Consider the following 23,294-nt stretch of genomic DNA (forward strand, 5'->3'; position numbering starts at 1 on the left):
ACACTGTGTCAAATGAGAACTGTTTTCAGTGACCGCCCAGGCAAGTGCAACATTCACGAGCACAAAATTACCCTCCACAAGTCTGAGTATGTAGCTAGAAAAAACTATCCCATCCCTGTAAAATACAAAGATGGTGTAGCGGAGGAAATCAAACAGCTCATTGAATGGGACATAATTGAGCCCTCAAATTCTGAATATGTATCCCCAGTTTTGGTAGTACAAAAGCCTAATGGATCTCTACGTCTCACGTTAGACCAACGAGAGATCAACAAACTTATCCTGCCTTTAAAATTGAAACCCCTCAACATGGAGGAAATTTTCACACAATTCCAAGGTAAAAAGTACTTTTCAACCTTAGATATATCTTCTGGTTTTTGGCAGATAGGCCTAGAAGAGGAGTCTAGGAGGTACACTGCTTTTACTTTCAATGGCAAGATGTACCAATTTAAGCGACTAATCTTTGGTCACATCAATAGCATGCAGGTGTTCATTGAAGTAATGAATAAACTGCTGAGTGGTACTGAGGAGTTTGCCTTAGCATATGTCGATGACATCACAATCTTCTCTGCCACCTTTGAAGAACATTTAGTCCACATTAGTAAGGTACTTGCCATTTTTCAAAAGGCTAACATGACCCTTAAATTGTCCAAATGTTCATTTGCCAGAGAACAAATTAAGTTCCTAGGGCACATAGTCAATTCCAAACACATATCCATGTGCCCGGAATATGTGGAATCCATATCCAACCTGCAACCCCCTTGCTAATATCAAACAACTGCAGAAAATATTAGGTTCTTTCGGGTGGATTCGTAAGTTCATTCCCAGCTATAATGAATACACCCAACCTCTTTACGACCTGCTACGAAAAGGATCCAAATGGCAGTGGGACGAGAATGCCCAACAGGCATTCGAAGCACTGAAGTCAGTAGTCCAGGAGGACTGCAAACTATTTCACCCCAACTTCTCAGAGAAGTTTTACCTCCAGACAGACGCCTCAGGATCAGGGGTGGGGGGATTCTGCTTCCAATATTGCGAAGGAGAGAAGAGGCCATTGGGATACGTTAGCAGATCTCTGAAGAATTACGAGTTAGGATATACCTCCACAGAACTCGAACTCCTAAGCATCGTATGGTGCATAGAGAAGTTCTCATTTTTATTGCAAGGTCAGACCTTCACCATCCTATGCGACCACAAGAGTCTATCGTGGCTCAACTCAGCCTATTCATGGAACGTACGCCTCACCTGGTGGTTCCTCAAACTCCAGAACTACAAGTTTGATGTGGAGTATGTGGCTGGTCGTATGAACTGTCTAGCGGATATGCTATCCCGCATCCCGGAAAGACAGCAAGAGATGGTTAGACGTGTCAACCGAATTCAAGTGTTACCCCAACCCATAGCTAATCTGTCCGGAGACGATCTCCAGAGAGAGCAAGAAAGGGATCCCAGGTCCAAAGCAATCATAGATTACCTGCAGGGGGGGGGAACAGGATAGCAATCCTAGGTGCAGAAATTGGAGCAAGCAATACCAAATGGTCAATGACCTGCTAGTGGTCAAAGACTTTCACTTTGCCGATAAGTTCAGAATATACATTCCCGAATCTTTAGTTTCACAGGTGCTCACAGCATATCACAATGATGATGGGCACCCAGGAGTAGACAAAACACACAATAAGGTGTTCCGTAGTTTTTTCTGGCCAGGTATGAGGCGAGGAGTCAAGGCTTGGGTGACTGACTGTGTTCAATGCCAGCAGGTGAAACCGAACCTTCATCCCCCTCGGCAAGTCTTGCAGGCCCACCATGTCAAACAGTTAGGAGCAACCCTGTTCTGCGACCTCGTAGGCCCACTCCCAACCAGTAAGCGCCAAGAGAAGTACATCTTCACCATTCTCGAAGGGTGCTCAAGATATATAATGGCATACCCACTCAGAAATTCCACCACTCCGTTAATATTGAGGAAACTCATCGATATATATTTTGTACATTTTTCACTTCCTCAAAGAATTGTAGTGGACAATGGTCCCCAGTTTAGGGCCAAGCAATTCACTCAAACCCTTGAAAATATGGGAATTCAGGTTCTGTTTATACCATCGTATCTCCCATCCGCCAATCTAGTTGAGAGGACGCACCTCGAGATGGGAAAGCTCTTAAAGCTCATGTGCAATGAAAACCATAAAACATGGTCAGATAAATTACCAGCAGTGGTTAGCATTATCAATCACCCGATCAATGACACCACTGGGTACGCACCAGCAGAGCTTAGGCTACATGTTTCACTCAGGAACCCCGTTATGGAACACTTCCATATTCCTACAGGTGAACAAACCGAATGGGATCAGCAATTGTTCATGGCTGTATCCCGGACGGCCGAAAGGCGAAACAAAGCCAACAATAAGGTAAATGAATCACAGCAAAACAGGACTGTGATCAAAGTGTATGATTTAGTTTTTCTTAAATCCCATCTCCAAAGCAAAGCTCTAGAGGGACAGACCCACAAATTGTTCCACACCTTCTTCGGTCCATTAGTTTGTAGTGATCAGGTGACGGATAACATATTTAATCTTGTTCATTGTGTTAGCGGTAAGAGCCTACCCAACCAACATGTCAATAACATGAAGTTGTGGAGGTGTAGCTATAAGGTGTATAGTCATTACATTGAGAAGCTCAGACTACTACATCCGGTGTTAGCATCGAGAGTACCTCAAAGAAGTTAATTCAAGCCAAGGGGCCTCTGAATTCAACGAGGACTCAACCTCAATCCCGACGGGGTGCAGCCGTTTCCCTACGACTTGCTTTGTCTGTTGGTAAGACGAGTAACTGCGCACAAATGGCTCCACCCTCGTACCCTTGTGATACTTCCCCATGGAAACTGTAGATGTCTGCTCGTCAGCTCTACGTTTCTTCCTAAACCCGATATCAGTAGGACCTAGGAGAGAAGTACGCGACGGTACGGCTCCTGCGCTATAGTATTAGTCGCATAAGAGGTATTGGTATCCCTCTAGTGCATCCAGGGTAAGACGCACGGATAGGAGTGTACAACAGGTACAAGATGAGGAGAAAAAGCTACACATTTTTTGAACACTAGTATTAATATATGTTAAAGGTCAGAGGTTTTGTGGATGAGGTTCTGTCTGGTCTGTGACATTCACCCATTTGTACATAGGGTAGAAAAATTTTTGTCAAGATCATGTAAGGGATTATTTTATCATTGTATGCAAAAGTCAATTTCATTGTTGTATGCAAAAGTCAATTTCATTGTTGTATGCAAAAGTCAATTTCATTGTTGTATACAGAAGCCTATTATTTCAGTATTATATGCCAAGGCAATTTCATTGTGGTATAAAGGGTAATTTCATTATTGTCGACCAGGGCCATTTCGTTGTTGGACACAAAAGTGAGTCCAACCGTCATATAGAGATTTATTTCCCTATGAGTACAAATCTAGGCTAGATCACTCACTACCAATCAAGCAAAATATTGTTTAGCAATCATTGGGTATTTGCACTACCGATAGGTTAGGTTCGACCAAGCCAGGGTTAGCGGTAATAGAAATATGCAAGCACCCCCAAACATATAGGGTTGTTTATGAGGAACAACCCAAAACCAACAAGGGTAAGGTCAAAGCCTGCGTGTGAAGTGGGGCCAGTGAGTACATCACTCCAACTCCCCCTCAGTGTCACCACAAAACCCCGGAGCAAACATACAAAAGTGCATGGTGTCATGGGCAGCAGCAGACCCCCAAGCATATTATACCAGGAACTAGAGACAATCTTTTCAGCGTTCCAGCAATATGGGGAAGCAGGGAGTGTGTCAGGGGTTCGTAATCGAACATTGACATCCAGAAACGAACCACCATGACAATCCTACAGACTTCACAAAATGAGTGCATTCCACAGATTGTACACAATCCCAATGGGCAGCCAGGTCGAAGCATTGCTCGGCCAAGCGAGCAACAAAGACTTTTGATGGCAACGCAAAGTGCACAAAGCCAGGCGACAGGGATCTCCACCTAAGGAGATATTGAAGAACAATTGTGAGGTGATCAAATGTGGACAACATACCAAGGTGTATGGTGAACATTTTTTGAAGGTACTGCACCCTCAAGTGAATGAGGGGCAGATACATTAGATACGTACCTAAAAACTACTAAGCAATTCAGTTCGAATACAAAAACTGTATTCAGTGCGACAAAAAGCAGACATAACATGGATAACTAAAATCATTTATTGAAAACTTTTAAGTGTGTGTTATATTAACCATGTATATACCGTCTAGAAAATCGTTCGATATATCGAACAGAACAATATCTCAAACATATATCCAAGTGACGGGCAAGAATAATTGCAAATTTATTTTTCTTTCATGTATATGTTCTTTTCGGACCAGCGTGGTCATAACGATTCAGTGTGTATATAAATATTTTTGTGTATGTATTTGGGTATAGTGTAGTAAAGGGTAAAGAAAAATGATCCGCTTCACGTATCCTTTTTCTTTTCCCGAGGGCCCGGGATATGTATAACCAACCAAAGGTTGGGTATACATCCCCAATACATACAGGCAGCACTCCACTCCAACCAAAGTACAAGGCCAATTCAATTCAGGTAGAATTAATAGGAATAGACATTCCCAAATAGGTTAAGATTAACAGAAATTAGGCCTAATTAGTAAAAGTATGATAAAACATCAAAATATTAAGTAAATAATAAGCCCCAGACCAAAATTCATTGGTTATCAAAAAAACAACCTTTTGTCGACAGATAGAATTCAGAGAGCACATGTTACTTTTCATGCAATTTTTTTATTAATACAGATATTTTCAGGATAATATTTGTGCAAGCACAAATTAACTTGCTTTCCCTGAAAATAACTGCAAGTCATAATTATTAGTACAAATAAACCACAAAAACATCAAAAAATCGATGTTTTTGGACAAAAGACAATCGGTCTCACAGCACCAGAGCCATCTGGTGAGAGTCAGTGGAACTAGCCCTGACTAGACTGCCATCTATTGGGCTTCTCAAGGTACTTGATAAAGGCAAGTAACCCAAGGTGCTGTGAACCAATCAGAGGGCCTCATGGGCGTGGCTACCAGACAATGAGTCTGAGATAGCTTTTAACATGAGAGGAAGCCATCTTGATTTCACTTCTTGCTAACAGTTGGTACAGTTAACATCGCTCCAAGTTTTGGGCCAGAGTAGGCCAGTGGAGAGAGGACAATGGAGTCACCATTGTGTGAAATATCTAATAAGTGCTTGGGAATAGTCCTGTAGTGTATAATATGGACGAATTACAGCACTTGAAGTGCCTTAAAGTGCATGGAACCAATATCCATGAAAATTCTGAAATTCTCAAAACCACATGGTGAGGACAATGAGCCCTCAGGAAACCATGATGCTTTGTATCCAAAGACATCCATAATTAATAGGCACATCCTTTGTCTTACAGCTCCCTGAAACAGTTCATGTTCAAGCCAATACCCATATGCATTAAGATAACGCTATATTTTTAGTGCAAATTCATTGAAACCCCCCATTTATAGTTGGAGTGACAAGTGTGTGCAACAAGGCCCAGGTGTGATAAGGTGAATGCAGAATATGTAAGTACCATGTTTTTGTTACCCATTTGTTGGTTCCATATGTAAAATCAAACCTATAAGTTTGTGCAGTGCTTGTATATAGTTAAATGTAACAATACCCCGAATATTAAATGTGTCTTTCCAACATCTTGATTTATCAATTCATGTTTGGGCGGGTAAGTCCGGGAAGCATACCTCTCGCTCCGGAATAACTAGGCTGAAAGTCCCTATGATAAACCAGCAATCATTCCTCGGAATGGATGTTGGTCTACTGGGGACATCCTCCATGTTAATGGTCACTGGAGGACAGCGTAGAGCTGCACGGGGATGGGTGCGTCCAGGTTGCACAGCAGAGTAGTTTCATAGGTTCAATCAAGCCCAGAGTGGGTGAGTAGGTTAGGTTAACCTATCCTATCGTTCGGCAACGTAACCTGGAGGCACGTATCCCTGGACCAGCCGCGTAGACGAAGCCATTCGACTCCCGAATATATCGTCTGTCTTTTGTCTCTCTCGCAAACGCGGATCGCATCATGCTTTTGAAAGGAATGAGGTGCATTTTCCTACCATGTTTTGTTACAAAATGCAAAATGAAGTAAAAAATGTGAAATAAACTCTTAAACATTAAATTTAGAGTTAATTTACTGATGTGACACTTTCTGAGATCTGAATTATCCTGCGACTTGCGCAAGTCATGAAAAATTGATTAATTCTGCTGCAAATATTTGAAAAGCAATTGACCTTTATACAGAAATAAACTTGACATGTGCAATACTGAATGTATTCAAATATTATTATAATCCACAGCATACAGCCCATGCGGGCCAGTGACTGCCTGCCTACCGACCTCACTCCCACCAGAGGTGGACAATCATCTAACCAGTTACAAGGTAACATGTGGTCAGCATGACAAACACCCAGTCATTTTGTAGGTTTTCTATGACCGGGTTATCCTACTCATTCGTAGCTCCCCAATTTCCTCACAATGGTGGGTGGCCACCAGTCCTACATAAATGCCAACATCTCAGGAAAAGTTGTTTTGCTTCCTCCAAGAAGAGACTCGAACCTGTGTCCATCCCATAGCCGGATCCCCAAGTTTGCACGTTAGACCGAAGATTGGATTTAACTTAATAAAAACAAACTAACAAATAACTGTGTGAAAAATTGTTGATCTTTTGAACTTTCTTCTGAGAACAATTCTAAATACAGGTGCAACAATATCTGAAAAACATTACACAAAAATGCAGAGAGAGCAGAGTTACAGTAACACCCTGAGCTTCATAGTCATAAGTTTCTACCCACTTTAGAAGAAAACAGGTACCAAGGATTGTGGCTCGACTCTACTTACCTTTTGGCATAGTCTGCTTCAAGAATCTGGAGCTTGTAATAAGAATTCTTCTTGCTTTGCAAGTCAACTTGATTCAGGACTACATTATAGATATCTCCTCTCTCTTGAAAAACATGAGCGGAGTCATCCATTCCCGAATCAGGATCAACGGCTGCTCCTCCCTTCACTTTCAACTTCACCTTTGATGGAACGTTGCTTGTGAACACACCTAATAAAATTGACAAAGCTTAGCATGTAAAAATATTTAGTACTTGGTTTACACACAAGATCAAACTTATGTAGCAGTGTTAGCCCCGTATCTGTCTGTAAACAGGCACTTATCATATTACAGTCATCAGAAGGCTGTTGATATTGGGAGACTTAGTGTCAAGCACTACATTCTTTACAGTGCTCGAGTATCTACTCCCACAATACAAACTCACTAGTATAGATATTATAAACAGCAAAGAAACAAATACAGTAAAATCTCGTTAATCCAGACCCCGATAAGCTGGACTTCGCTTAATCCGGACAGGCAAAAGGCCAAAAAAGAAGAAGAACAAAGAAGAAGAAGCAGAATGCGTGGCTACAAGTCAACAAGAGAACTTTCGAAAGAAAAGGCAGTCAACCGCTGATGAAATTCTGTTTCCCGCAAACTTTGTACTGCACTGCATAGTGTATTTACACCTATACCTTTAAATACTTCATAATAAATGTGTTTTGTTGCTATAAACGGAGTTTTAATGCACTTTCTACTGTTCTTTTAGGTTATTTCAGTTAATCCGGACTTTTGTAAAACCAGTCAACTTGTCCTGCCTTTAGTCCGAATTAATGATGTTTTACTGTATTATGGCCAATCATCAGGGGTCAAAATTATTGACTTGCTTAAGGTGAGGAGGTACAATTTCGAAACCAGTTATGCATTTATTTAAATAAAATGGGCACTGCTACTAAAGAAAATCCACGCATAATTTGAGAGTATGAATTTCTCCCCATGTTGCAAGTGGAAGCGGTTTTTAAAGTTGATTATTAAGCTAGATACCATGTTTGAAAAATGTGATGAATACGTATTTACAGAATCCCATGTATTCCTTATGGACATAAAACTTCAAATTGAAGTTACGGCTAAACAAATGGGAGTTTAGACTATTTCTAGCGCAAAGATCATCTTCAATGGATCCTTTACCCGATCATATATTTTTTTCCGCCATCGGAAGCTTGATATCTCCAAGAAAACGAGTAAAATAATTCTCCTATAAGCGTAATGCATTTCTCCTTGCCTCCTACAGCCATCCTGCCAGTGTTGCCAAACCTGATGTCCATAAAAGAGCTAAATTTCACCTTAAATTGAGCTAAGTTGACTTTCAAGGAGATAGATTTACGAAGGCTGGACAAAGTGCCTCCCATGGTAATTTTAGTTGTCAAGAGGGCGGGGAGGGGGTGCTGCTATTACCGGTAACTTTAAAGTGATGACAATCTATTCTTAGTTTTCACCTTCTAGATCTGACGGCATCACCCATCTTAAAAATAGACCGATGGTTGTATGAATCAAAAATAAAGGATTACCGGATAACAATATTGTCATCTTCACCTCAGTCAAGGCACTATATAAAAGTAGCTGGGAGGTAAGAAAAGGGGGGGGGGGGGGTTGAGACGACGCAGCCAATATAATAATATCACGTCACGTGCATGGCAAAATTTGGTCTATGTCCGGGGCTAGTGATGCATAGTGGGACAGGGGGCGGGTGCCACAGTTCACAGCCAAGCGAGTGCACGAAAGAGCCAGATCTGGCCTCAAAAGACGTAAGTTGGCAACAGTGCTTGCAGCTGCCTCAGAGAGAAGGGCCTAGGGGAAATTGTCCCTCTCCCCCTTAAACAAAATATATACAAGGGTTGATCAAATGAAAAGGTACAAAATGACACTGTCGGTGTAAATGAATACTTTATTCAAAGTATCCTCCATAGGCCTGAGCACATTGATCCCATTGATGAACGAGCCAAATTATTCCTTTTTCCCAGAATTCCTTTGGCCGTGACGCGACCCAGTCCTTCATAACATCCTTGAGTTCATTGTCCGAGGTGAAGCGCTTTCCTTTGAGATGCTTTTTCAGGGGACCAAACACATGGAAGTCACAGGGGGATAAGTCCGGACTGTAGGGCAGATGGTCTAGCTGCTCCCACTTGAACCTGGCCAGTTCCGCGTGTGTGACCCTGGAGACGTGTGGATGTGCGTTACCATGGAGCAGAACCACACCCTCCGTGAGCAGCCCCGTCGTTCGCCTTCCCCGTAAACGTTCACCATCCGGCGATGAATATTGGCCGGTTTAACACCTTCAGCTGTCAGAAAATGGATAACACCTCGCTGCTCCTCAACAGTCGAATTTGCCAATGTTAACGCCATCCTGTCCGAACACGCACTGCCGCGTCACTTGGACGGCACTCTGTATCGGAGCCTCTGCTCTCTCCTGCGCATGCGCGTTCCCCTGCATGCTCCGATGCCGCGTGGCGACTCCAATCTCACCCCTACATATCACGCTACGTTCTCCCATCGCGGCATCGGTATTATATAAACGATTCCGTTGTTACGATGTTTCATACCTTTTCATTTGATCAACCCTTGTACATGAGGGGCATTCCATTTTCATGAGTGGGACACCCAGACCATATTTTTTACATTAAAGCAACTATTCTACTGATAATTAAGCAACATTTATCTTATAGTTTCTGTGCAATGAATTATGAAAGTGAACAATATTGTGTCATGGGTGGAACAGATAAAATACTGTCTCTTTACTTAATAAGAAATTTATTTTAATTTCTGTGAATTTTCACATTATGAGAAATAAATTATTTAAGACAAAGAGAGAAGGCAATTGACCTCCCAATATTCTAGTGGAGTTGAAGGAAAAACGTAACAATAAAAGGATAAATTAATTGTATTTGGTGTCACAGGTGGGACAAAATACGAAAACATTTTGTGAATAAAAAAGTTAAAATAACACAACAATATGTAAAATACATTCTACCTTTTAACTTATTTATGTATCATAAAACAACACTCTTGAGTACAGTTTACCACAATGAATAATACCAAATCACGGTGACTCAACATATTTTAATGGTTATTTCCCTTGTAGTCTACGGTTATTACAAGCATAAGAAAACAGTTTTTCGTTGTGACGTTTAAGAACACACACTCCCTTCATCACACATTTATTTTTAGTTTGATTAAAGATACAGTTATAACAATGGTTAAGAATTTTTTAAATAAAAAGAGAGAATCCGTTATACAATGGATGTTGTCAATGTTACATTGTTATAATATAGCAGCATAACTGTGAAAAAACAAGCAGTCTGTTTCATTTTTATTTCAGATAAAAATTTTGAACACATTATTTTTATTAAAAAAATATTATGAATCCCAAATATCATCAGGCAATTCAAAAACATCATTGCTTTCACAGAGCTTCTTGATGTTTTCTGTTACATTAAATTTTAAAGATGGTGGCATACTCCACTTATGAAAAAGAAAACTCCATAGTGAGTCTATGTTACTATTTTCATTATTTACTTTATCCCAGTGTTCTTCTGCAATAAACGAAGCTTCCCAGACATTCATATCTATGTTTCCCCTTACTCTTTTTATAACCCTTCTCTTCGATGATGTGAGCTGACAAACCTGTTCTTGGGTTTAGATTTATAATGTCTAAATCGTGTTCGTGCCATCTTATTGCCATTTTCCTTGCTGTTTGTCCTACATAATCCTTTGAACATGAACAACTTATATTATATATTCCTGTGGTTTCCACATCTGGTAGAGATTTTGTATTCATTAAATGTACATTCCAAACTTCTTGGTGATCTAAAAGCAATTTTGAAATTAAATCTAAAAAATTTTTCAATGAGAATCCCTTGTGGAATGGAATGCACACAAATTTATTTTTAATAGATAACTCATCTTTGTCCATATTTCTCTTTTCCTTTAGTTTTCTTGAGACTTGTTTTTTTATTTGATTTTTACATTGTTACAACTGTATCTTTAGTCAAACTAAAAATAAATATCTGATGAAGGGAGCGTGTGTTCTCCTGAAACATCATGACGAAAAACTGTGTTTTTATGCTTGCAATAACCATAGACTACAAAAGAAATAATTCTACAATGCAAGCAATACGTACATACAAGAAAAACTAATATTTTAATGGTACCGGGATCGAACCAAAGGATGTACAATTAACATAATCTAAACAACACTGAAATGAAAGGTGGCACACACAGATTGGTTTAAATACCTTTACGACTGAACCAGCACAGTCATTTTCAATAAAAGGGTTTACCTGTCTCTTGCAGTAGGTTTTATCAGATGGCTGGTCCTTAATCTCACACACACAGAAAGTCTATTTAACTGGTTGTTGATAACTTAACTCCAAATTACATCTCCCTGTTCTCAAAATCGTTAAGATTCTAAAACTGAGTTTTCCTCCTGAACTTTAAATGACAGACTCACTCCCAACTTTTCCGGAAGATCAACTTTTTCTCCCTCTCAATCTCCAAAACAACAACTGATCTTCTCTCCAAAAAAAAAAAACACCACTTCTTAACCTCTCCTGCTCCAAGCATTCTGTCATTCCCCTCAATTAAATTCTCCCTTCTCCTCTTACCATTCAACGCTCCTAACAATGTACAATGCCTCCAATCTTAGTTGGCACATTCTTAACTTTTCTGCCAGCTGCAGGACTGAACTACATAGGAATGTTTAAGGAAGATATGGTATAATACCGGATTTTTTATCCAAATGGAAGTTACAGCATTTATTTTAATTTCAGAAATTGAGATTCAGGGGCACTTTTGACATGGAATGTTCCATATACAGGGTGGGTACAGTTGCTTTCCCCAATAAATGTATTTCTTCATTTATTGGGGAAATTGACTTTGTGCCCACCCTGTATATAAAAAAAGCTGACTAAATACTAAGAATGGGACCGATTAATCGGTACTCTATCGGTATCGGCTGATATAGGTATATCAGTGTATCGGTTTATCGGTAAAATTACCAATTATTTTACCGATCCGATATATCGATAAATATCTGATAGTTTAGTGCAAAATTCTGCCATTTATGTTGTAATTTTTATGGATAATCTCCATGCCCTACTTTTTTAAAAAGTATATGTCTAAATATGCAATTTTTCTTGCATTGCAGTCACTTTGAAACACATTTTTAAGGAGGTCAATGAACCTTTTAGGTTCTTCCCGGACCATTTCTAATTTTATATCGGATCGGTAGAATATCGGTTATCAGTATCGGTAAATTTTATATCGGTACTTTATCGGTATCGGCCAAAATTTCATATCGTCCCATCCCTACTAAATACCAATTCAATTACAGTTTATTGACAGATTAGCACAACATCAACATTAGTGGCGTATACTGAATCCAAGATCTGGACTATCTCACTGTCACGTGGTCCTAGGCTATGAATAGAAATAAGTTTACCAGGTCCTAAGAAATCAGGGTGCCAACTCATAGGAAATCAGGGTGCCAACTCATAGGAAATCAGGGTGCCAACTCATAGGAAATCAGGGTGCCAACTCATAGGAAATCAGGGTGCCAACTCATAGGAAATCAGGGTGCCAACTCAGAGGAAATCAGGGTGCCAACTCAGAGGAAATCAGGGTGCCAACTCATAGGAAATCAGGGTGCCAACTCATAGGAAATCAGGGTGCCAACTCATAGGAAATCAGGGTGCCAACTCAGAGGAAATCAGGGTGCCAACTCATAGGAAATCAGGGTGCCAACTCATAGGAAATCAGGGTGCCAACTCATAGGAAATCAGGGTGCCAACTCATAGGAAATCAGGGTGCCAACTCATAGGAAATCAGGGTGCCAACTCATAGGAAATCAGGGTGCCAACTCATAGGAAATCAGGGTGCCAACTCCAGAATCACCATCATCATCTCACCGATATGAATCATTTTGATTACAATTTCTGATCAATTTTTCTCCTGTATTTTATTCTCTAGACTCCAGGCTTCGCAGACAGCCTACAATATATGCTCCTGATCAACCTCCAAATAGTCAGTCAGCCGAAACTACCTACTGACTACCGGCACCACTCCCACATGCCTAAGCAGACTGGGCAGACAATCTCCAACCAGTTACAGGGTGACATGTGGTCAACATGACAAACAACCAGTTGTAGGTTTCTCTGACTGGGTTGTGCTATTCATTCATAGCTTCCCAATTTCCTCACGATGGTGGGTGGCTGGCTACCGGTCCCATACACTTGATGAAATCTCAGGAAAAAAATGTTGTTACACTTCAGGATCAGGATCGATATTGGTTCAAAATGGTTACTTAACGGTTTTCTAACAATACATTAAAGTAATATATTTGCAACAAAATGAATACTTACTACCACTTTTCATGCTGCTCTTCTTGGCTTCTACAGCTTCAAGTACTCTCTTATGAGGCTGAAAAAAAAAGATTTAAATAAATCCACTTCAAAGAAAATGCTAGAATTTGTCCATAACCCCACTTACCCCATGGTACAAAAACACACTCTTGATGCTTGAAAAATTATTAGGCCATTTTAACATGTCATGCGCAACAGAACTTACTTATATATATATATATATTACAGCGAAAGCCTACACACCTGTCTGAAGAACAAAATAGACATTTTGGGTGAAATCCATGCTCTAAGGATCCTACAGAATAAGACAGCTTTGTGTTTGTAGAAAGTTAAAAATTAAATAGACATTGTACAAATATATTTTAAATACTACGACTGAGCCAATACAGATTACAATGTATTATTATCAGCCAATATTATTATTGTTATTGACAGCCATGAAAAGATGCAGGTATGGCATACCGCTGTGTACTACCACAAAAAAGGACTGGTAATACCAATATAAGTATGACGTAGATAGTTATATTATGGTAACACTGTTTAGCCTTGTTTCCATGTTAATAAAACATTAAAATGCTGACCAAGGCAGAATTTATTGTGAATCTTCGTCTGAAGACCCTGTTAGAGGCTGGAAATGTTACTTTTTAGTGTATATTTTTATACAACATATTTTGCCATATTTTGTCAGCCAAACGCAGCATTTTAATGTTTCATAAAGTTATATTATGTATTTTCCTGTGAAATTCAAAATTAAACATGCAGTTCCCATGTTCGACATGTACAGAGGATTTAGTAGTTACATATTTCCAATAGTGAAGTATTCTTTAAAATTGCATTAAATGGTCAGGTTTCCAGCTGATATACTCACATCGGAACCCCAGCTGCAAATATTTTTCTTTGTGATCATCAAAATTGCTCCTCCATTTTTCACTTCCTCCAGATAATCTTCGGAAACAACATGAATCTCCAATTCCTCAGCATCCTTGATCTTCTTGCTCATTTTCTCTACTTCATCTGCAAGAAATTAAAAACACTCACTAGAGTGCTGCAGTGAGGGATTTTTGCTCAATCGTCTAAGAGTTTGGAAGGATGCTAGATAGCTTACAGCAGTGACAGCTTCTTCCCACAACTGAATAACGTTTGAAAAAGCAAAATGATCGGTACCCGCTCGATGCCCAGTAGTTCATGTATAACAGTAATTTGTCTGTAGTAGTTGGTCCTCATATATGGATCGTGGATTTAAACACAGAGTGAAATAGCAATCTAAGCAAACACAGTCATCATATCCATGTTAAAATGTATTTTAATCCATCTTACCAATACATGAAAATGAAATAGTTGATTATGGGCTGAAACTCACAGGGTGGATTTTTATATATATTTGTATGATTATCGTCAGATTGAAATGATATTGGATTCTATACATTCAAATGAAGCATGCTGTGCACATTCTCAGATTCACATCTGGAACTATCGAAGGAAAGATCGCAAGTTCAGCACCTTCTTTTCTCCTTATTCCGCTTGCATTTTTACCTTTCACGCTTTAAATACACTATGTATTATCATTAAAACTTTCAAAAAACAGTTGTTAGTATTTTTCATGCTTTCATTAGTTGAAGAACATGCAAAATTTATTAAATATCTCATGAACAGAAAGGTGTAGAACATGAATCAAACCAACTATCAATATCAAATACACCTTCACCAGACTCACTATGCCTCCAAACCAAAAAATATTTTGTGTACATTTTTGTCACATTACTTGTCGTTGATCTCGTTATAATTTGTACAACATGATTGTTTCCATGCAAAACTAGTTTTTATACATTTTTCCCACTTAACTTTTCAGGTTTTTAATTGATACATCATGATTGTCTCGATATCACAACTGATGAAAAAATAAGTTACATGCAGCAAAGCAACATTACAAATATGAACAAACACAGCAGGCAACACACAAAGAAAAGATCAGCAATATTTTTGCACCAAAGTTCCCACGGAAGTAGTATTTAGTGATTTCAAATAAAGAAAAAAAAATATGACAATTTGTCAAAATTGTGTTCTAAACCATTCTGTCATAGGCTAATTCATTGCTATAACATGATAATGTGAATTACAGTCCAAAAAACATTTACAGTACAGATATAGAATTCCATATATTGTCTACCATGGATAATAGAGGAACTCCAACTTTATGTTAGATTTTACATTTTCCTGCATTATGTAAGGTGCCATCAAATGAAACGGTCCATTTCCATATAGAGTATATTACTGACATTGACTACACATATTCGCCATATGAGGTAAGGCACTTATCCCGCTTGAGTACCAACTGATGAATGCCTTGGTAGAAGAAGTCCTTAGGTTGTGAGGCAAACCATTCTGTCACTGCCACCTGCAGATCTGCATTCAATGCATAGCATTGTCCTCTGAGGTGTTTCTTCATTGGGCCGAAAATGTGGAAATCACATGGACTCAAGTCAGGACTGTAAGCAGGGTGGTCGAGCACTTCCCAATAACGAAATTTAATGGTCCTGTGTTTGATTGGCAACATGGGGACGAGCATTATCGTGCAGTAAAATTATGCCTGTGCTGAGCTTGCCGGGTCGCTCATGCCTTATACGATGCACGACGCAGTGTTTCGCAGTACGTGTCGACATTAATGGTGTGTCCTTTTGAAAGGAACTCCACTAGTAGGTCATTGAAGAATACGGTCACCACGATTTTATGACCAATCAAGGATTGGCCATACATTCCCAAATACAAAGCACCACACTATTCCATTCAAGTGCAAGACTCAAGGCTACCATGACAGAATGAAATGGGAAGCCATTTTGTGTAGTACCAATATTAGCGGAAATTAAGAGTAATGCCTAAAAACCCTAATAAACAGCTTAAAATCATGTTAATGGCCAGAACAAAATAAGTTGTTTCCAACATACCCAAGCCATTTTGCATACATTTTGCGAACATTTGTGCAGGTTCAGAATAACCCCCTTTCCTTGAAAATACCATTCATTTACCCCAGTTATAATAACTGGGCTTAAGAAACCCCAAAAATCAATGTTTTTTGGAGTAAAACAATCGAGCAGTTAAAAAGCTCCATCCTAATCTGACACCTGGTGGCCAGACTTGGAACTGCTTGAACCAAGCTGCCCATGACTTGAGTTAGCCAATGGAAGCCCTCCCAGCCACAACGTCATGGCCTAGATGGAAAACTTCCTTTATTAAGTGTGTAGGAAGTCACCTTGAATTTCTATTCTGTACTAGCTGACACCTGGTGGCCAGACTTGGAACTGCTTGAACCAAGCTGCCCATGACTTGAGTTAGCCAATGGAAGCCCTCCCAGCCACAACGTCATGGCCTAGATGGAAAACTTCTTTTATTAAGTGTGTAGGAAGTCACCTTGAATTTCTATTCTGTACTAGCTTTCAAGGAGGAAAGATCGTGTCCAAGTAGCGTGTTATGTGGATGCATAGTGAGTGAGCACAATGACCCGGAAATCACGGGGAACTGCCGAGATAGTGATTCAGAGTCCCTCAAAGGCCTAGTATGGGCTCAAATGGCAGATAGCAGCCAGGAATGTTATCCATGCCAATAAACGGGATTCGGGCATGCTAAAAAGTGACAAAAACTGAAAATGCTGATTTTCTTTGTCACGAACATTCCGTGCATGGCCACGTGGCTGTATTAGGTGAACAATCATACACTTAGAGACAGGAATCCATCTCAATCAAAGAGTGCAACACCCATCTATCCTCACCAGTACCCTAAATAGCTTGGAGAAGGTTCAGGAAGCACGGGATTGTGTGTTTTGGTGGTGCCAGCCAATTAGGTTTCCCCCCCACTAAGCAGAGCCATCATAATTCAAAAAGTGTGTGTGTGTGTAACAAAGGGTCCAAAGTCTGGTTTAATGTGTGTGTCACCATAACAAAGATGAGTTCCAGATATAGTAAGTAAAATGCTACAGTGCTGTGAGCGTAAACATGTATGTAAATGTTTGTTTTTGGTTGCGTAAATTCAAGATGCTTGTTCCAAGCCCAAATGAACAATAAATTTGTCATTCCAACGAGTTGGATCTAATTGCATCCCTGACTGTGATATACTGCGAGTGCTCCACTAGTATAACCGTTTAGATTTAGACAAAGTTCCTACAGATACCAACGAGTCATCTTCCGAACACTCGCTGCTAACTGGGAACACCACACATCGCACATGGGAGATGTGTGGCTGCGTAGGGTAACTTAGGGAGACATATTTCTAGGTTCAGTTGTACCCTTCTGGATATTAGGTTCAGTTGTACCCTTCTGGATATTGAAGATAAGTAGATAACCAAATTTCTAAACCTAGAAGTATAGCTCCCGACCCATTGCAATTTGCAGGCTGAAGTTGTTGCCCGACATTTCTTTGGTTGGGTGACTAGGTGCTTCCACTGCATACTGTCACGCTTGTCACTGTATACAGCCTGCATTCTCCGGTAAATGTCCACTGGATGCGTACCTTCAGCATGCAGAAAGCGTATCACACCATGCTGTTCTTCCATGGTCACTGTTCAGTCACCAGTACCTGGAGGGGAGAAGGAGAGGTGATTGGCCAACCACCCAACGACACCAGAGTCAACATTGCACATACACCTATGGGTATACACAGCATCCAAAAGAATTGTCACAGGTAATATGTATATCGGGATATTTTCCGTCGGACCTTTTCATTTGATGGCACCTTATACATTCAATTTTCATGGTTCCAATACAGCAAAATGCTATAAAATTTGCCTAGTTTTACATTTTCTGGCATAACAAGCCTTTTTCACCTAGGTCTTCTGAAAAACATAAAATCAAGGTTTCACTGTATTTACCTATATTTGTGAATCTATATCTAGATTACAACAAAATTTGTCAATATACAAATTGTCAGTTACCTGGTGTTGAAATCACAGCAGCAACAGTTTTGTCAATGTTAGAAACAACTTTTCCACCGAGTTGTTCTATTTCCTTCTTCAAAGCACTTCTGGATTTTTGTACCTTTCCTACAATAACGAACTTCATGTTGGTTAAAGGTGGACCTGCTCTTTCCACTTTGGGTCTGAAATAAAATATGCCTCCATTACTAATGATACATACAAACATTCAAACAAGTCTACACTCACCTCATATAATTTATCAATGAAATTGGCATAGAAACGTATCAGTTGAGAAAATATGCTGACGGAGTAGTTGCACACAATAGTTATCACTGGAGTGAGCCAACACCGATGAATTTGTATCATATTTTTGTTATTAGTAGAGGTACGCATATTTCGTTTTTGACGAAAACACGAAATGTGAAATAACACATTGTAATGTTAATTTTTCATGTTTCTGAAAGGTGTGAGGTGCATTTTCCTAACCTGTTTTGTCACGAAATGATGCAAAATGAACTGCAAAATGCAAAATAGACTCTTTAAACACGAAATTTACTGTTTATATGCAGACCCAACATTTTCTGAAGTCTGAAGTATCCTGAGAGTTATGCAATTCACGGGAAATTGATTAATTCAGCTGCAAACACTTGAGAAACAAAAATGGACCTCTTTACACAGGAATAAACTTAATATTCTGGTAACGACGACTTTATGTGCTATTAGAAGGGATATGTTTATTTTGTGTAACAGAGCAGCTTTTAAATCAAATTTGAGATCATATTCACATTTTTAAAACCAAAATGTCATTTTATATGCAGCTTTTTCACTGTTATAACAGCGAAATTTCACTTTATTTACCGCTTTTGAACTCTAAATTGACTGATTTGTACCGAAATTTTGCTTTTTTATTTACCAAAAATATGTGCCTCTAGTTATTAGCATCATTTTTCTGTCACTTTTGGCAACTGTAATGATGAGGACGAGTAGTAATGAGATGAAATTGATAAAGGAACACTCACAAATGACATCGAAGAACAGGCTAAGACTTAAACCTGGAAATTTCAGTGGAAAGAGAAAGTTAGCACTTATATTGATGTATCAGCAATACTGGCCACAGTGTCTTGCAGAGCTTACAGAAATATCAAAATTTAGCATACCCTACGCAATCCAGTTTCTATTGTGACAGTTACAAACAAACCTAAAATTTAAACTGCCTCAAAATACCAAATATATATCCAAATCACTAAGAAAGCTGTCGTTGAGCAGAAATTATTTTGCACTGATGAAGAGTGAGAAACAAGAGGTAAATTGGTTCATCATTTTCATAAGAACTGACTAACAAGAAATATGAAGAAACAGCACTACAAATAACTGAAATAAAAGTTAGAAATATAAATCTGAACTCTGATAAAAGCAACTCACGTGATTTTTGGTTCGCTGCCATTTGTTGAGGTAGAGGGTGCGTTCATGGGAATGACTCTCGTCCTAGGAACATATTTATATTTTGCTCTGGAAAGAAAAAATTGCATAACTATAATAAATTTATTAATACAAGGTTTACAACTAATAATGCCTCAATCCAAAATCTGCATTACTGAACTATACAAAAAATACAAATGGATCCTGTATGAAGAAATGTTGATTTCAAGGGCCATTTCTATCTTTCTTTCTCTCTCTCTCTCTCTCTCTCTCACACACACACACACACAGAAAATACATTGGAGCTGGTCCAAAGGTTTTTGGGGAATACACAAGAATCAAACAATTTTCTGCTTCTTCACATCATTACTAGAGGCTTAAAAATTGTCAAACAATCAAATAGACAAAGTATTTCATTACAAACATTACAAATGTTTTAAAGTATTTCAAATACTTACAAGAAACTATATTTTTCTTTAAGCTCATCAGGAACTTTGAAAGCCTTCCTTTGAGGTTCTTTAGTTGTATTTGTACATTTAGTCCATTCTGTCAAGTTCCCTATACACTGATAGCCAACACCACTCCTGGAAATAAATATGAAAAAGGTTATTTAATTACGGTTGAACCTGAGTTACACATATGTCAAGGTTAAGACAAATAATAACTATAACTCAGAATTACTTACAAATCAGATTTACACCCCCCAACTTACTGTAATTGTAACTATTTTGAGCAACAAGATATACGAAATACAGGTTAATTCTCATAACGTGGTAAATTAACGTATTTAAAAGTTTCATTCTTAAATACATTACATTTTCCAATTTATTAGTGAACATTTTGATACTGAAATATTACAGTAGACACTATAGTTTTACTACCCAATTTTAAAATATCGTCCAAAATAGCATTTCTTTTACTAATAACTGTGCAAAGTGTGGTATAAGTTATGCCCAAATCAGCAGCTATATTAGTTTTAGTTTTATGTGCATACTTCCACTTCCTGCATAAATTTAACTTTCTGGTTAAGCGTGTAAGTTTTCCTCTTTCTGTTGTCCATGGCCGACCAGTAGCAACTAGAAACTGTCACTTCTATGACATTGTTGTAGCTTGGTTATGTACAAATCAACTGTATTTTATGAAAATTAGTAGGCATAATGTTTATGAAAAATAGTAGGCATAATGTAACACCAAATTATGTATAAATGCATTATATTTTGCCAGGTCCTACAGTAATTTACATATAAAACAGAATTATGCTGAACTGAGTTACATATAAAGCAGTCTCAACTGTATTTCACACACAGGCCAGAAAATGTACAACTTTAAACATAAAATAAAACTTTTATTTTCTAAACTAACAACTGTCAGAACTTCAAAAGTAGTACAGGTCTGCTATGCAGCTTTTATATTATCACATAAATGATAGGTATGCCAAACTATTACTGTTACTTCTCATTTGATGTACATTGTAATAACACCATTTCAAAGTAGAAAACACATTTTGCATAAATTATGAATTCTATAAATTTTTAAGAAACAAGTCATGCATTTTCATATTTTTTCACCATGGTGATTAATAGTGGCCGCGGTGGGTCAGTTGGTAACGCATCTGACTACCATGCTCAAGGTCCCGGGTTCGATCCCCGGCCGGTTCAAATCCGGGAACTTTTCTAACGTTGGAAGCGGCCCCGGCACCCACCCAGCATCGAATGACATGGGTACCTGGGGGAAACCCTGGGGGGTAAAGGCGGTCAGGGGCGTGATGCTGATCACATCACCCCCACCCATGACCGGATCAAGAAAGTGTGGGGCATTACCCCCACACCCCCTATATGCCTTCATGGCGTGGTGCTAAGCACAGGGGAGCACTTTACCTTTTTATGGTGATTAATACAGAAAAGCTAGAGGAAAATACAATATGCATTCTGCAAAATAAATTGCAGAAGACCGTAGTGATTTACAACAAAGTGACTGAAGAACTTATCTAGCAAGCTATAATGTATTGCTTCTCCAACTATACGCCATATGGATTCCTTAAAAATATAAAATCAGGTCCTCTGTATATTGATTCCGAAATACATATAAAACACTATTTACAAAGAAGATATAGACTAAACTATTGAATACCTGTATACAAACTGCCCTCCTTTGCATTCTGTACAAGGTTCTAAAGCACCAAATGTCATGATATCAGCAAGCCTGTCCAATGCCTGAAATTATAAAAGCAAACATGTATTTTATGAAAATTAGTAGGCATAATGTTTATGAAAAATAGTACATATGTACATCCCTGTTCCATATTAATCTCTTCAGTGCCATTTATTAAATGATGTTCAATAAAAAATAAAAAATACACGTCCACTGAAAATTAACAAATGTAACGAATCAGCACATACATCAGTAATTCCTAATTTTTCATTCCAAACCATACTGCCTTAGGAAAAACATTATAACAACAACAGTTGTCAGAGTATATCATCATCATCCTTCGCAGTTTCCTACCTCTGCCTGGGTCAGCATACAAGTCAAGCCTCTCCATTTTCCCCTGATTTTCCACCACTCTTCTCTTTCCACCCACATCTTGATCTCCCCCTTGGCCTTATTCCCACTCCTTGTGCATTATAAGCTCTTACTGGTAGTCTTTCTGCATCAATCCTCTTCATGTGTCCGAACCATGTCATCTGTGCCTGATCTATCCTGTCCTGTAGTTTCACCACACCCACTGTCTGTCGGATCTCCTCATTCCTTATTCTATCCCTTCTAGTCTTCCCCAATATACTCCTTAAAAAAGTCATCTCCACTGGCTGCATCTTTCTTTTGTCTCTCTCTCTCATTGTCCAAGTCTCTGCTCCTTATGTAATTATTGGCACATAGTATGTATTATACATTACCTTCTTGCATTTCATATGTACATCCCTGTTCCATATTAATCTTCGAACACTTTGGTATAGTGCACCACCCATTTGTCATCTTCTGTTAAAGAGTATATACAGGAAAACCTCGTTAATACGAAGTTCAAGGGACCAAAAAATGTCAACTTCGTATTAAACGACTTCGAGTTATCCAAACTTTTCAAGATGGCACCTGTTTTCAGGTGTAAATAAAGTAGAGTATAAATTACCCCCACAAAGGATGTTTTATACTTTGTGGTAGCTCAGAAAATAAGCTTTATATGTACTATATAATAGGGATGGGCCGATATGAAATTTTGGCCGATACCGATAAAGTACCGATATAAAATTTGCCGATACCGATAACCGATATTCTACCGATCCGATATAAAATTAGAAATGGTCCTTGAAGTACCTGAAAGGTTCATTGACCTCATTAATATATGTGTGCTTTAAGGTGACTGCAGTGCATATTTAGACATTTACTTTTTTAGAAAGTAGGGCATCGAGATTATCCATAAAAATTACAACAAAATGGCAGAATTTTTCACTAAATTATGATATATTTATCAATATATCGGATCGATAAAATAATCGGTAATTTTACCGATAAACCGATATGCCTATATCAGCCGATACCGATAGAGTACTGATTAATCGGTCCCATCCCTACTATATAATAATATTGTACGTTTTAAAGAAAGTGTAAAAAATGTTACACAAAATGAGAACACGGAGCTTAACGTGGACACAAAGATTCCAAGGAGA

At 38.7% G+C, this 23,294-nt stretch overlaps 1 protein-coding gene and 1 non-coding gene across 2 annotated transcripts in view; both read right to left on the bottom strand.

The window, feature by feature from the left end:
- Positions 1-23,294, bottom strand: part of Parp1 (Poly-(ADP-ribose) polymerase) — a 101,802-nt gene that overhangs the window by 41,948 nt on the left and 36,560 nt on the right. Inside the window, exons 6-12 of the mRNA XM_083128504.1 lie at positions 21,763-21,845; positions 20,091-20,216; positions 19,636-19,722; positions 18,232-18,395; positions 14,179-14,324; positions 13,311-13,368; positions 6,918-7,125 (exon numbers count right to left, since the gene is read on the bottom strand). Of these exons, the coding sequence (XP_082984630.1) occupies positions 6,918-7,125; positions 13,311-13,368; positions 14,179-14,324; positions 18,232-18,395; positions 19,636-19,722; positions 20,091-20,216; positions 21,763-21,845 (872 nt within the window). The remainder of the gene's footprint in view (positions 1-6,917; positions 7,126-13,310; positions 13,369-14,178; positions 14,325-18,231; positions 18,396-19,635; positions 19,723-20,090; positions 20,217-21,762; positions 21,846-23,294) is intronic.
- LOC145993025 (small Cajal body-specific RNA 8) lies at positions 7,200-7,325 on the bottom strand. The gene has a single exon (XR_014442237.1).

Source organism: Lepisma saccharinum, chromosome 9 (assembly GCF_977018435.1).
Source record: "Lepisma saccharinum chromosome 9, izLepSacc3.1, whole genome shotgun sequence".
Lineage (NCBI taxonomy): Eukaryota > Metazoa > Arthropoda > Insecta > Zygentoma > Lepismatidae > Lepisma > Lepisma saccharinum.